Source organism: Amphiura filiformis, chromosome 12 (genome assembly GCF_039555335.1).
Source record: "Amphiura filiformis chromosome 12, Afil_fr2py, whole genome shotgun sequence".
Lineage (NCBI taxonomy): Eukaryota > Metazoa > Echinodermata > Ophiuroidea > Amphilepidida > Amphiuridae > Amphiura > Amphiura filiformis.
In genome coordinates, this window is record NC_092639.1 from 44,291,824 (window position 1) to 44,307,613 (window position 15,790).

Consider the following 15,790-nt stretch of genomic DNA (forward strand, 5'->3'; position numbering starts at 1 on the left):
GTGGCTTTATTGGCTACGGTGCCATGCACGGAACTCCTTGAAAATGATATAGGATGTGTCTATTGATGAGAAAACCTTACTTGCCAAGTTTTAATTTTTTCCAAAAAAGCGTTTTTGACTTGCGCAATTTTTTTGTCATCTCAAAATCCCATTGAATTACTACAGGGAAGGGTTTTTGGCACTTTGCCAATTTCTCAACATAGCCAAACTTTTGAAAACTAAAGATTTTATTAAAACAGATTTTTCTCTCCTTTATGACAGTTGTATATAAATGATTTAAGTTTCATTTTGCTGCCAATATATCACAGAATAATACAAACCAAGTTAATTTGGTAACTTTGTATTTAAACTTAATTATTATTTAAAAGGAATGTTGGTACTTTTTTGTATCTTCTTGATTTTTTTTAGAAACACTAAATTACCAAAATTCTAGGATTTTATTAGCCAACAGGGAAGGTGCTATGGTTACCAAACTTTCAGGGGTGGTAAGTAAGATTAATATCTAAATTCTCTCACCAGCTTTTTTCCAAATAAGTGTTTCTATTTTAAGGTAGTGTTTCTAACATTCCCTAAAATAAAAAATGGATTTTTTTTTTTCCAAAAAGTAAACACTTTATCCAAATATCCTGGCAAGAGAATTTAAGTATTAAACTTATTTACCATCCCTGAATGTTTGATGACCATAGCACCTTCCTTGTGGGCTACTAAAATCAAAAACTGTCCAAATTTAGGGAATTATCACAAAATGAAGAAAAACATAAGAATTGTTACAATTCTTATAAGACTCTTAAAATAGGTGGGGAAAATACTTTTCTTTGTTAAGCCAAAAAAAATAATGGTTTGTCTCAAAGCTCACGAGTGGTTTGAAAACAAATGCGAAATGCGATTTTTTTATTTTATTTTTTTTTTTTTTATTCCCGACTTTTTTCATGGTATTTGGAGAACAAACCTTTTTTTTTTTGGCCTTATGATTGAAGATTTAAATGAATAGACCAGATTGATTTGACACAGGAGCTATTTTCCTGCAAGAGTGTTGTATCTGAGGCAGCTACACGCAAGTTGTAAAAGTAAGTTCCAGAAAAAGATTTAATTCAAAATTTATGTCTGAGAATCACCCACCACAATTCCCTTCAGGTCATGGCAAGGCCATATCATTTGTTTCATTTATTGTGCATGTGCAATTGTGCATGGTACCATGGTCACACAAGTCTCAATTAGCCATCTAATCCATTGTATACTCTATCTGTTCCACTGTGAACTTTAAAACAAACTACTTCACATCAAACAATCATATTTTCTGACTTATTAAGGGGGTACTACACCCCTGGCCAATTTTAAGCCTATTTCTGCATTTTTCTCAAACATTATAGTGTATTGGTGACAAGTAAGATATGTATATTATAGGGGCAAGGACTATAACTACTGCACTGAAAATTCAGCAACTCAAGTTATTGATTTATTGATCAAATATTGGTTTTCCTCATTTTTGACTGTAACTCCACAACTGTTGTCTGTGTTGAAATAAAATTTCCAGTGCAGTAGTTGTAGTCCTTGCGACTGTTGTGAATTGGTTGAATCATAGTATCCTGTGAATAGTAACGACCTCTGGCAAAAATTCTGTGGCTAGGAGATTTAGGTCTTTTTTTTTTTTTTTTTTTAGCCACATACAATATCAAGAAATGCACTGTTCATCACAAAATACCACGATAAACAATGATTTATACAGTTTTTTACACTTGTTCTTAATCTATCTGAGTTGTGCGGTTCAAATTACAAACAGGCAAAACATTTTCAAAACATTTTTGTGTATTTTATACCAAATATGAAAATTCAAAAACGTAATCCTATTTCTTCAGATTTTAGAGTTGGTCTAAAAGGGCAATACAAGTCTTTTTTTGGCCTTATTTTGAATCAGGCATGGTGAGGAATTCAAATATCACAGCTGCACTTTTGCAGGTCTTGTGGTTCTTAAGTTATGATGTAAAGAGTGTGAACCACTGATTGGCCCATGTGGTTGTTTTTTATAGTGCCTAGGTGCATATTTAAGTTCTTGACCTGTGTCACTCCTCATGGGCTATTGTTCACTCTAGCATTTTATATATAAAAAAATATCAAGTGTCGATATGAAACATCCTCATATACAACACATATCTCTAGAACCACATTATATAAACAATGTTTACAACTTTTCATTAATCCCCTATTCTACACGATGAAAATTGGTGGGTTTTTTGGAGAGTTGAACAACCATGACTACTCCGTCATGTCTTAAACAATTTCACACATCATGAAACAAACAGGTCAAACTCATTTTCCTCATGCAAAAACTGTCATTGGGCTATTACAGTTGAAATCCATACACCCTGTGGAAGACATGGCCTTAATCTCCCACACAGAGGTGTGTGAATTCCATAGTCTAGGAGCTAAATCTCATACAGGCCTTATACTATAGTTAAAGTTTGAGTTCAACACCCATGTCAACCAATGTTTAATACCATGAGGTGTTAGGATAGACCCTCTAGATCACTGCTAGTGGGTAGTGGACTCAAATTGTAGGGTACGTTTTTCACAAAAACCCACATTGCTTCAATATTGTTGAAAGATATATCAAATTACTCGTCTGATGATAAGGATTAAAAAAATGTAGAGTTTGTACTATCTACTACCTATCGTTATTGAGTTATTCTACAAAAACCTAATTTTTAGATAAAATGACATGTTTTAGGCTATACAGGAGTCAAAATTTCAACTTACTTCGATTTGGGCAAAAATGGTAGCAAATTGCTCATCTTGATATAAGAATCAAGAAACGGTATAGAACTTACCTTCAAACTGTTTACTTTACTTGTTATGTGCAAAAGAAATCAGAGATCAACGGTGGCCTATGGCCACCGGCCACCGTCCTTTGACCTTGTTTGCACTTTATCTCAGTAAGTGAACACAGTAGATAGGCAAAACTATACTTTTGTCTGAATCTATTCAGCTACACAAACAATTTGCTACCATTTTGCCCTAAATTAACACCCCATGGTATCAAAGATTGGTTGACATGGGTGTTGAACTCAACCATTTTTCAAAACCCCTTGCTCCTAGACTATCAAATGAGATTACCTGAATGGGTGACTACATTTGAAATCTACACCCCCTGAGTGGGAGAGTAAGGTCATGTCGTCCATAGAGAGTGTAAGAATTTCAACTAGAATAGCCAAATTGCAGCATAAACATGATTTAATTTGATTTTGATTTATTGATAATCCATGCAAGCAAACATACAAAAGCAGAAAAATATAGTCAAGAGGGTGGATTCAATAATAGCAAACTAAATCACTTTAAATTGGGTATCCGACAGCCCGTTGACGAAAAAGAAAAATAATTTCTAAAAACAACAAAAAACAACATATTGCTGATACATACAATTAACTAGACAGCAGCATGGATACTGATATTGGACTCTGTCATTCTTGACATTTGCTTAAAAAGTTACCTTTTTCAGAGTCTTGGTTTGCAGCGACGTAGCTTGCGACACCATCACGGCGTCTTCATTGGGTGGTCATGTGACCGGAGGATTGTAAACACTACGCTGAATGAAGACGCCATGATGGTGTCGCAAGCTACGTGGCTGCTAACCAAGACTCTGAAAAAGGTAACTTTTAAGCAAACTAACTAGACAAAAAGAAAACAAATTGAAGACAATTTCACTAGAGACATCATTTGATAAGATGGACCATAACCTAGGGAATGGGACAAAGAGGATTATGGAAAGCATCAGTCTAGTTGAGATGTTGACTCATATGGCTCGAATAAAAAAATGTTATTAATTTGGGGAAATTTAGCTTGCTTCCCGGGAAATTAGCATTTTTTTGTTTGCCTGGAGAAAAGAGTATTATGCTTGATATAGTCAGACCAGCTAATACTGCATTTATTCCACAGATACCCAACAGCAAACATAATGCAAAGATAATCAAAACGAGAAAGAATGGTGGGAATCTCAAGGGTCTGGAGCCTTGTGCTGTAAGAAGGCCTGGGTAATTGCAAATGTACACAGTACCAAATCTCAGGTTGTAGTTGCTTTTTGGAGATGAGAGATAGTGGCCTTCCCAAATTTATGTCATTTTACTTCACTTTTTGGGCAGCTATCAAGACTTGAATTTTTTTTAAATGTTCATTTTTATTGAATTAAACATACTATTTAGCTTGATTCAATAACAATTAATATAAATTTGCATAAATTAGTATATTTAACACATTTTCATCATTGCCTGGACATTGCAAATGTCTCCAAATACATCTCGCAACATTAACGCTCATAGGACATTAGCAGGGGGTAGTAGGGTATAGGACCCAGTTTTTCAACATTTTCTGAGGACTACAGTTCGGAGGCTGCATGTTTATGTCCTTGTTGTGAATGAGGTCCTCATCATGTCAGTGTGTTGTCCTATTAAACTAAACCACTTTGTCAGGGACAATAACTGATATATGGTAAAATTGTGACCAGCTCCAACAAAACCCGGAACAAGTCACCAGACATGTTTTTGAGTTATACGCCTTTAAAGATAGCATTCCCATAAAAAAAATCAAATTTTGGAATTCTTAATTTCATGGTATTTGACTGTGGGATTAAGTGGACTTTCAAATCCTAGAAAGTACTTATCAAAAAGAGATTTATTCAATCAATAAACAACAGTTGAACTATGATAATACCTAATCAATCCTGTGTAATGCAGGAAACTAATTGGCCCATTACTCAGAAGAGCAATTTGGCAAAAATATCAAGGTATCATTTACAAAATTATCCATATCTTAAGAAGTATTGATGCTATTTATATAATTTCAGTCTCATTTTAAAGCTTATTTTCTAGTGCATACATTTGTATTCAAATCATGAAATGTCAAAAATGCAACTTGTTCCTAGTTTTGCCAGAGCGGGTCACGATTGATAATAAAATAATTGAATTAGTAACTTACCATGGAATTTGTAGAGTCCTCCTAGGTGGTCAAGCAGTGTTTCTAGAGACTTGGAGACGGGTGGTAATTCCAGGAATCGATGGATCAAGATATCAAACACCTTAAAGAAATTGGAAAAATAACATCCATTCATTCATTTACTTTCCCTCATATCATTCATAATAATAATAATAATAGAACACATAATATTTTAAAAAATCACAAATGCAATGTGTGAGAGTGAGGGAATCACAGGAAAGCACACATGGAGGCTTGAAAGTCTGTGAAACCTTGTTTGGTTAATTCATCAATGGACATGGCAGCAGACTGTCAGTTCAGTGAATAACTAACAACAAGCTGTCATATCCTAATATGAATTAACCTGTATGAAATATAAAATAAACAATAGGAACTCATGAAAATGCACTAAATAGTATAAATAAATATGAATATCCAATGTGGTCATATAAAACAAAGACAATTGGAATTAATAGTAACTTTAAAGTAGATACATTTTAAATACATCGTGGAATTGATTGACCGATGATAAACTTTTAATGTTGTTATCAACATTATTCCATAATTTAGTAATGAGATATATTGATGAATATTATCAATCATCCAGGTAGAAAAAAATAGCTGGACTAAATTATAATTCTGTTCAACTGGAATTACTGTTTTGATGGCTACGGTATCACGTCATATCCATGACACATCATCAGGCCTACTGATCTTGAATTGGCTATGTATTCTTGACCTGTGAGGAGAGACTAAACAACCTCTCCACTAGCAGATGTACCGACATCATCGCCCCAGTTCAATAAGGCTTAACGATTCCGCTGTATACACACACCTTTTCGAGAAAAAGGACAGCTTTTCATCCAAGCTACAATCATTAGACTTATACAATTTATTTCGAGGACTGTTAAATTTCAAAAATATCAATTTCTAATCATATGCCATAAAATGTGTATTATATTGTGAATTTCACAAATCTAAATTATTTGATATCCTGCAGAAGGACGTTCTTCGTTTCAAAAATGCAATTTGATATGTCTGATGTGCTCTCCCGTCCTACAAAGATATGTGAAAACGTCACTATCTGAGCCCTTAAGAAATATCTGACCTGTAATATTATTTCATGGAATTTCCATGACTAACCCTGTTTTCTTCCATGACAACAAGAAACCACCTATAATTAAAGACAGAGATAAAAAGAATTTATCGCGTCTGACGTCACCTGTCAATCAAATTCGAGCACGGTTTGTTTACAAGTGTCGTGATGATGACTTGCTGAACGCGGCGGTACAACCGGGCGCCTTATTGTTAATTTTGCACCTTCAAACATGCAAACCATCTCAAAAGTTAGGTCTTGATAGTAGGAAACTTTCTTTGGCGAAGGCACCATGTCAACAATGCCTAGAAAAGCTGCTTTTTGCCTTGTAAAAGTACGTAATTTTTTGCCATTTGCTGCTATTCCTTTTCTCCAATCAGTACCAGATAGATCGGTCTTCCTTTTACGCGCTATTAACCTGTGTAAACCAATCAAAGATCGTAATTGACAGTGACATCAGACGCGATAAATTCTTTTTATCCCTGTCTTTAATTATATATACTTACCGGTAGAAATCTGAGGCAGACATTGCTGAAGTAGATGGGAAGATAATGCTGTGGAGTACTCAGCTTGGCTCCTGTCTGCTCTAGTAAACCCTCATAGAAAAACTTCTCAGGAAATTTCTGGGAAAAAAAAATCAAAATCAAGAAAGAATCACATACTTGAGTATCATCTTTAAAAGCAATCCCATATGGATATGTCTACCCATACAATGGCTTACGAAGCAGATCCTGGCTGTGACGGTTATTTTAGGTCTAGATTAAATAGGGCATTGGGCCTGTTGTTTGTTTCTTCATTTCTTTCATTCTCTCCTAAAGCAAAGTTTCTGTCAAAATTGAAATATCAGTTTTCATATAAAACATTGTGATACAAGTCAAATATTATTCCGACATTTGGCATGTCAAGTGATCCTGGCTGTGACGGTTATTTTAGGTCTAGATTAATTAGGGTATTGAGCCTGTACAAAGTGTATCACTTAGTAATGCTTAATTTTTACAAGTCTAAATAAACCAAAGTCAAAGTTTGCCCTCAGTAGGCTACGATAACTCACCCTGTGGTAGTTGATATGTTTGTTGTGCCAATCGCTCTGCGTCCAGTGATCCGACGGTGCTTCTTTGATGAACTCATTCACACGATTCCTGAACTCGCTTGGTTTGAGCAGCAGGAGTTGCACGATAAAGAAACAAACCTGAGCTTCATTGCCCTCATGACTCCTCAAAGCCTATTTAGTGGGAAAAAATCTTAAATCAATAATGTTGCTACTTGTACCATTTCCTTTCTCACATTCTCACTTTTTAATACTGTGTTTGTATGGTCATTTAGACATGGTTATTTTTTCATTTATGTCTTAAGGTTATTCAGATACTTGAACCTTCAACACTTACGTGATGAAAAAAAAAACCTGTTCTACCGGTCCAACCAACCCAGATGTTGTCTTCGTTTTGGGTTTTTATTAAGCTGTATGAGCAGCATTTTTATTTGCCTAAGTGGATTCATTTTGACTGAAAATTTTTCAAAATATGTTTGCAATTTTTTTTTAAGATTTTTCAAGCTTTCTGTGATTTGTTAGGGTCATTTAACCCCTTCGAGAAAAAAGTCCTGATCAACCTACACTACTTGTAATAGACAGTGCACGATCTGAGGTTACTGTTCCGAACCCAGGCTACTATTTGTACAACAATGCATACAGCCTGTAGTACAGCCCTCTATAACAATACACATACTGTACGGAATAAAGTGTAGTATCAACACGTCCGTCAATAGCCTCAGATTGAGCATGTTATGACTTGGAAAGTTCATCCACCCAAAGAACAGGATTGGTTTTGTTTTTTGACCCAAAAAAATAATTATTTCACTGTTTTGGCTTTTAGAAAGGGCTACCAATCGGGTCTTTTACATCACAATACACAAAGACTGCTCTGTGTCAGAAGTGGGTAAGTGCAATAGCTGATGCCATGTGTAGATGAGTACAATATACAGTGTAAATTGCCAAAATGTTCACAGGGTAGCAATTGCATTTACCCACTTCTGGCACTGAGCACTCGATAAGCCAAGCTATGATATTACAAGACTTGACAATAGTCTACATAATGCCTAACAGAATAAAGAGCAACATTTTGCAACTTACCAGGCTTAGCACCAGTCTATCTAGTGTCACCAGATTCAGCTTCCATACCATGTCATTGAGTGTTTCAATGCACTGAAAAACAATTATTTATAAACCTTGTGAGAGATTGATTAAAAGTACAATTACTAAAACAGGGAAGTCATTCATTTGGGTGACAGTAAGTAACTACAAATATCTGGAACTTATTACCAAATGAATGCTACTTATTACCTAATGACAGTACCATTTGTCACCCTGATGTGGCAGTGATGTCCATGCGTTTAGGCAGCTGTTTCAGGCGCGTATCCTGGGGGAGGGGCGTAGGGGGCACGCGCCCCCCGGGTGAAAAAAAAAAAAAAATAGGAGAGAAAAGAAAGGGGAAGAGAAGAGGAAGAAGGATAAAGAGGAGAGAGAGAAAGAGAAGAGAAGAGAAGAGAAGAGAAGAGAAGACAAAAGTGCCTCTCTGACAAGAAATGAAAGAGAAAATCTGGAGGGCAAAGGCAAAGAAAAGGAGCAAGGAGCCCCTTTTCCATAAAAATTCACCCCTGATCATGGGCCAAAATAAATGCAACAAGTGATGGTTCTTTGAAGACATGTTTTATTTTGTCCAATTGGTGTAATAACGGCATGTGCTCTTGTAGAGCGTATTTTAGAAGATCATTTAGAAGATCAAGGAACTTAAGGGACCTCCTGGTCTCCACCAAATTACCACGTTCTAGTAAGACAAACATCCAGGAAGAAACCCCAGGCTTCACCTCATGCCCTGCAAAAAAATGTTTGGTAAGAGCCTTGATAACGGAAGTAAACTATTTCACCAGCACTGTCACACATCAACGGTTCTCCATAAATACATACATTCACTGTCAAATGAGCTGGCTTATCTATCTCATCACTTACAGGAAGTGTAGCAAACAATACGTGGGTAAAACCAAGAACACTCTCTACACAAGATTTACCAACCGCAAGAGTGACATCAAGCTACATTCAACATCAAAAGGCAAGAACCTCCCCACCGGCCGCCACTTTAATCTTCCAGATCACTCGACTCAACGATATCGCCATCATGGGCATAGAAAAAATTCACAAACAATCCTGAGAGAATCCTATTACAACTGCAAACTCTTCACCCGAACAGAATTAATGTTGAATGCTTAATTTGTGCTGATGGTTCACACACCATTTTTTTCGGCTTTTCACCTGAGTGGTCATAATATTTTTGGTACTACCGTATTCCTCACTAATTTCTTTGGGTCAGTTCTTTTTGAACCACCTGGTTTTCTTCATCATCGCATCACTAAGTTCTAGTCAATCACCTCTTTTCATCTTTTGTATTTCACATAAGACCCTAATCTACTGTTTGCTTGCTCAAGCTGTTACGTGTATATAATACTACAGCATCCTCCGTCTAGCCATCGCTCCGGTCGTCTGTCATAATTATCATCATGCTATTGTTTATACGCTATCCTATGTTATTGTTTATATGCTATCACATTTCACTTTATCATGTATAATTAGACTGTTTTTAAGAAAAATATTATCTCATGGTATATCATAAGGTATTCTATCATTAGGTATTTTGTGTGTGTTTTTGTACAGGTATGTATATTGGCTGATGAAGACTAAATAAAGTCGAAAGCTTCCAACCAAATAAGAGTGTAACTTTGCTACGTCACCGCATCAATGTCCTTCCAAATATATAAATTTACGCGGGCAATCCCTGCCGTCTACGGTTGTGGAACAAATTACAACATCTTCATACCTTGTTAACATGCTGTCCTCCTGCAGATGTTGAGAACTCATAAACCAAGAAGTCTGCAAATGTTCTGATGTGACTTGCCAGAGCTCTTGGTCCAATACGCTCTAGGATCTTGATGGTCACTGGTCGCATTCTCTCTGTGTCCAGTAACATCTTCCACACAAGGCTATTGACAATAAAAGGAGGAAACCCAGAAATCATTTTAACACCATTTAGGCAATATAAACAAACTGGTTCGATCTTCCGAACTTGGTTGCTTGGTTGATCCTTATTTTTTATGAAATTAATTAATTGACGGATAATAATGGATAACATGTGAATCTTTGCCTGTATTGATATTGTCCAATATAAAATTAGCATTAGGAGGAGCAAAGACCAAAGCCATGCAAAAAAAATAATATTGGCTGTAATTCTGAAATAAACTGTCACATGGGGTCCCTTGCATTATCCCCCTAGGTCCTTCTGTGCTACATTAATCTCTTCTGCACAATAGTGTGTACAGCACATGATTGGTTTTGTTTTCCTCCACAGGCTGTAGAACACATCAGTCAGACTTACAGTTTTAAAGAAAAGCATACCAAACAAAAATGCATTTTTTGTGCATGCGTTTGCATGGGAGAACCTCGTTTTGGAAGATTGGAGATTCAGGACACCCCATCTGTCTCAAAATACCAGCGTAACAGTTAGCAACTGTTTGTATTTGTTATGTGCATATATCCCAGTAAAGCCATTTGAGTAATGGATCAGTGCAATTTTCCCCCACCCCCTCCCCAACTTTTAAAAATGTCCCTGATTCTTACCAAAGGAACAGTGGAGGTTGACTCTGCATGAAGTGAGTCATTATATCGGCATCATTGGTCATACCTGCAATGATAACAATGGAATAAGAACAAACACAATTGAACATTAAGAAAACTGCTGTGTAAAATCTCAAATTTCTACTAAATTTTGATGATAATAATGAGTAATGATTATAAATTATGCTGATGGACCCCTTTCCATTCAAACCGATACAACATTCTATAAAATCACTCCTTTGGTTTGGTATTAGTAAACTCTGGTTGGGTACAATGGTCTATATTATTTAACACTTATGATTCTGATGTATGTGATTTGAGACAACCAGAGCAAAGACAGCAATTGTGATACAGGCAAAAATAAGGAGCAGAAATATTGTTCAAAATAGAAACAACGTTCGCATCAGCATATTTAGCATACTTGATTTGTATTAACGAGATACCCGTTTTCAACAGCCTGTATGCTTTGGTCAATGGTTCTCTGAAACTAGAGACTTCACGCATAGAAGAATAGGCAAGGCGAGTCAGAATCAGCATAGTCGGACATTTCTTAAAGGAGTATTTCGTGATCCTAGCATCCTCTTTTTATGATATTATTCAGTAGATATCCACGAAAAAAGCTCATTCCCAAAATTTCAGTTGATTCCGATTTTGCGTTTGCGAGTTATGCATGATTATGTGTATTACACTGCTCCACAGAGAATGTGTTGTAATTTTGTTCTGGTATACCAGAACGAAATTCAAATTTCACAATATCTTTGCGAAACAAATTAATCTGCAAGAAATTTTTTGTACATAAACATTAATAGGCAGCCAGAGGTTTCCAGTGGTATAAAAATCTCAACTTTTTTTGAGAAAAGTGGGGGGATGAGGCTGTGGATCACGAAATGCCCTTTTAAACGGAGGCTAATGGAGCCCGTGTGATATGAGCTCTTTTGTGATCATGCTGTACAAAATAAATAAGAACCACATCTACTGTATAATCATTCATTAAGTTCATCCAGAATCATAATGCCAATTTTCGCAGCAGGGGGTGGGCCACCCTACCAGCTAAAAAACACACTGAAGACTAAGCCTAATACACGCCCGGCTGTCCCAGCATAAAAAGAAACTTGTAATTGACCAAAATATGTAGATATATGTGTCCCAGCTTAATTTCCTGTTTAAAAATCCAAAATGTTTGGGCCGGTAACTTTTCACCTGGGCCTGTAATTTTTCAGAGTTACAGGCCCGGCTGGCCTGTAACTTAGATTGTAACTCTGAGCAGAAACAGTAACATAAATAGGAAACATAGATACATAAGCCTTGTAAAAGTTCATAACTTTGCAACCAAGTATACTAGGGATACAAGGATTTCATGCTGTAAGGGGCGATGACAACTCTTTTGTTATCAAACTCACTTTTTTGGTATAGTTGGATCAGATCATGTCATACTTTTTAATATCAACCATACCTAAGCATTAACAGCTGCAATCAGTTGGAAAAAGATGACAAACCTCAACCAGGCCGAGTGATCAGGTGAAGGGGAATCACCATTGATAGCATGTCGGTGCATTGTTACAGGACAGGCAAATGCAAATTTTTCATTTTAAAACCAGGTTTGTTTTTAGCAGTTCTTCGATTCTTCAATCTCCATAAAAGAATTTGACAAAGAAGAGAAGCAACGTCACGTGTCCACTATGTAGCATGATACCTAACTTTCAGTTTATCCTGTGTGAAAAACCACACGGAATTAGCCTAGCAGCACAGAAATCTTGTATTGAAGGATTATACCGCTTTTATTCCTTAAGCTGCTTAATTCCTAAATGGAGTCTTTACACTAGTCTAACTTATACACCTAACTTTCCGCTTACCTTTCCACTTCCTGTACTCATCTTCTACAGTTTTCTTCAAGAAGGACCTGTTCTCAGCAGTTGCCTGGTTATCATGAAAGAATTGCTGCAGAGCTGATGGGAAGCAGTGTAGGGTATGAGTTGCCCAATTGTGTGGGGTGTTACTGAACAGGGTAGCTAGGATGTCCTTGCACCAGTTGCCTGAAAGGGTTTCAGAACCTGGAGAACATAAGAAGCAAATTCAACACAGTGATCCACTGATTAGTAAATGAAACAATCTTTCCTTCCTCAAAATTCCATCAAATTATTATTATTCAAATTATGTGCGGTTTTGAATAGCTTGTATATTCAAAAGCGTTTTTGTTTTCATGGGGTCTCTCTGTTTGGTTTTGTTTTGGCTGGGTTTTTTCTCGCTGTTCGGGGGGAGTAAGGCAGTGTGTATTAATTGCCCCAGCTCAAGCCATATCAGTAATGTCACCCTCATGAGGTAGTAACTGCAGCGGGGCTGTTCCCCTTCTTGATTGGCTGCCTTACGACCTTGCCAGGCTTGGACCAATCAGATCTCTTGTTAGCGAGTGTCTGGTACTTCACGTTTTTTTCCCTTTCCTCCTCATTCACTTTCTCGGCTGAAGCGGTCAGGTTCGTTTGCATCAGAGTGGTGCTCTGACCGTTTCAGCTATTTCCGCATAAAAATAAAAGTTAATTGGGTGGTATCATAAATTGGCTGTGTGATGAGTTATTTTCTCTCTGTGCATGTAGCCTAAGACCCTCTGAGGACAAATCACAGGATACATATCCATATACAAATATGGGATTTGGCAACAAAACACATTGGAATTTTTGAAAATATTGTTCATTTTTGATCATGAAGTATTCCTAACTTTATGTCCCTCAATGAAGAAAAAAATATCTCTGGCTGTGATTTGAACCTGAAACCTCTGGATCTCACTAACAACATTTCTCCCAACTGAACTATATACATGAACTTGTAGCATTGAAACATGCTGAATGAACTACATAGACCAAAGATTCCATATCATATTCAGGCCTGGAGAATATGTTCATTTCCCAGCAAGAGAGATAAATTTCCCTCCAACTTAGCAGGATTTCCCACCATTTCTTATGCATTTCTTTATCCAGAAGAGCAAAATTTCCCTCCAAATTACTAAATTTCCCAGCAAAGAGATTGTCAAATTGCCATTTTTTTACAGGCCTGATCATAATTATTCTATTCCTCTTGCAAAGGTACAGTGAACTTCAGCAATTATTTTGGAATTGGTGCACTCAGGTAGGGTTGGCAATGCACTGGAAAATGCATTTACCCCCCCCCCCCCGATCTCAATTTCAAACATATTTTTTCAAAACAATTAGATCTGGACAGCCTAAACTATAAATCACTTGCCCGGCATTATCTTCATTCTCAAATATCTTGAATTTTTACCATATACTTATTTAGCCCTCTTGCATGCCATATATGGAAACGTTTGAATAAATAAGTCAGATTAGTCAACCAAGAATTTGATTTTACCTAAGAAAACATGTGTGACATAAAGCAGCCACTGGGAGTTAGATATGGTGACCATGCATTGACCAAACAAGGACTGACACACTAGATACCTAATATGTATAGGCAGAATTACTTTATGTTATACAGTAGAGAACCGATACATAATAATGCAATGTCGTCTACACAATTCGTAATACATCTGTTGGTAATTGGCAGGACTTTGCCAAGGGATCTATCCCTACGTTTATTAATCTCTGATTAAGATTTAATTTGTCCCTACCTGTGACATGCATGGCCCTTGCCAATGTTAGCACCAATGCTCTGTTCAATTCCTCTGAGTCAGAAGACAATAACTGCTTGGGGTCCTGCAGAAATCTGGACAGCTGAGGCTGTACCTCAGCACTGCCAAGGCCTGTGATGATCCGAAGGGCTGTGCTTTCAATGCTATGGATGAACAAAAAATGATGACATCAGACAACAGGAAAATATTGACAAACATGAGTAGACTTGGTTGCTTAAGACAAATCATGGAAGAGACCGAGATCAATTATTTGATATCTGCAAAATACAACCAAAATACAGCAGATACGATGTTCTTGACAAACACGACAGTATGCTTTCTTACCAAAGTAAACAGTACAAGGTGACAAGGTGACATGGTATAAATATACATTATTTTCTCTTTTCACATTCTGTATTCATTTACTTATCACATTCCTTTTGGTCATCCGTTTTCCACCCTCCCCTTCCCTTCCCAATTTCTCCCTTCCATCCATTCCACTTCCAACCACACTCTTCTTCCCTCTTCTTTACCTCCTTAATCCTCCCTTGCTTCCCTTGTTTACTATTTTCTACCTTCATCCATCCATTCCCTCTTTTCTTTTCTCATTCCCTCCCCCTCCCCTTTGCTTTCTCCCCTTCCTTAATTCCCTTCCCTTTCTTCTCTTCTCTACTTTACCTTTCCCTTGATTGACACCCTGACAAAGCACCCTTCCCCCTCCCCTTTCCACTTGTTCCCTGCATCTCTCATCCATTACTTACCATTCTTAGTCAGTGGGAGTGGTCTAGTTCGTAGACACGTTTCTGATTGGACAATCGAATGATTTCAGGTGCCGTCTATCAGGCCGTAGACGCCCCCACGTCATCATGCGTCTTGATAATGCGCCACACGCGTGTAGAGGTGCGCGTAGGTATCGCGCTGGATGCGTAGACTAGTGCGAAATACGCAAACGCGCTGGCAGTACGCGCAACAGAATACGTGAAGTTGTAAACAAGTTTCGCTTCATTTTATAATGAGGGAGTTTTTATGGCGGTAACTTAGTTTTTGCTTTAAAAATTGTTTACAGTTATTAAAATAATATTTAACTGACTAAGAATGAGAATAAACGATAGGAATTTTTTTTTTTATCCTCTACCTATGATAGATTTACAGGCAGGTCCAATATTTTTATCGTAGTGGATACCGCTGCGCCGGCATCCACTACTCAAAATATTGGACCTGCCTGTCGCTCTATCACACGGTAGAGGATAGGCAAAATAAAAATTCCTATCGCTTATTCTCTAATTGGAAGAGTTGGTTGTGATTAGACTGTGTCATCTTATTGACTGACACCCTGCCAAAGCACCCTTCCCCCTTCACTTCCTCCCTGCATCTCTCATCCATTACTTACCATTGGAAGAGTTGGTTGTGATTAGACTGTGTCATCTTATTGACTGACACCCTGACAAAGCAC

At 37.1% G+C, this 15,790-nt stretch overlaps 1 protein-coding gene across 1 annotated transcript in view; it reads right to left on the minus strand.

Annotated features, from left to right (window-relative positions):
* LOC140166266 (mediator of RNA polymerase II transcription subunit 23-like) overlaps positions 1-15,790 on the minus strand; it is a 52,763-nt gene that overhangs the window by 11,839 nt on the left and 25,134 nt on the right. The window contains exons 19-26 of the mRNA XM_072189673.1: positions 14,338-14,501; positions 12,572-12,769; positions 10,722-10,785; positions 9,925-10,087; positions 8,187-8,258; positions 7,110-7,280; positions 6,565-6,681; positions 4,966-5,065 (exon numbers count right to left, since the gene is read on the minus strand). Coding sequence (XP_072045774.1) covers positions 4,966-5,065; positions 6,565-6,681; positions 7,110-7,280; positions 8,187-8,258; positions 9,925-10,087; positions 10,722-10,785; positions 12,572-12,769; positions 14,338-14,501 — 1,049 coding nt within the window. The remainder of the gene's footprint in view (positions 1-4,965; positions 5,066-6,564; positions 6,682-7,109; positions 7,281-8,186; positions 8,259-9,924; positions 10,088-10,721; positions 10,786-12,571; positions 12,770-14,337; positions 14,502-15,790) is intronic.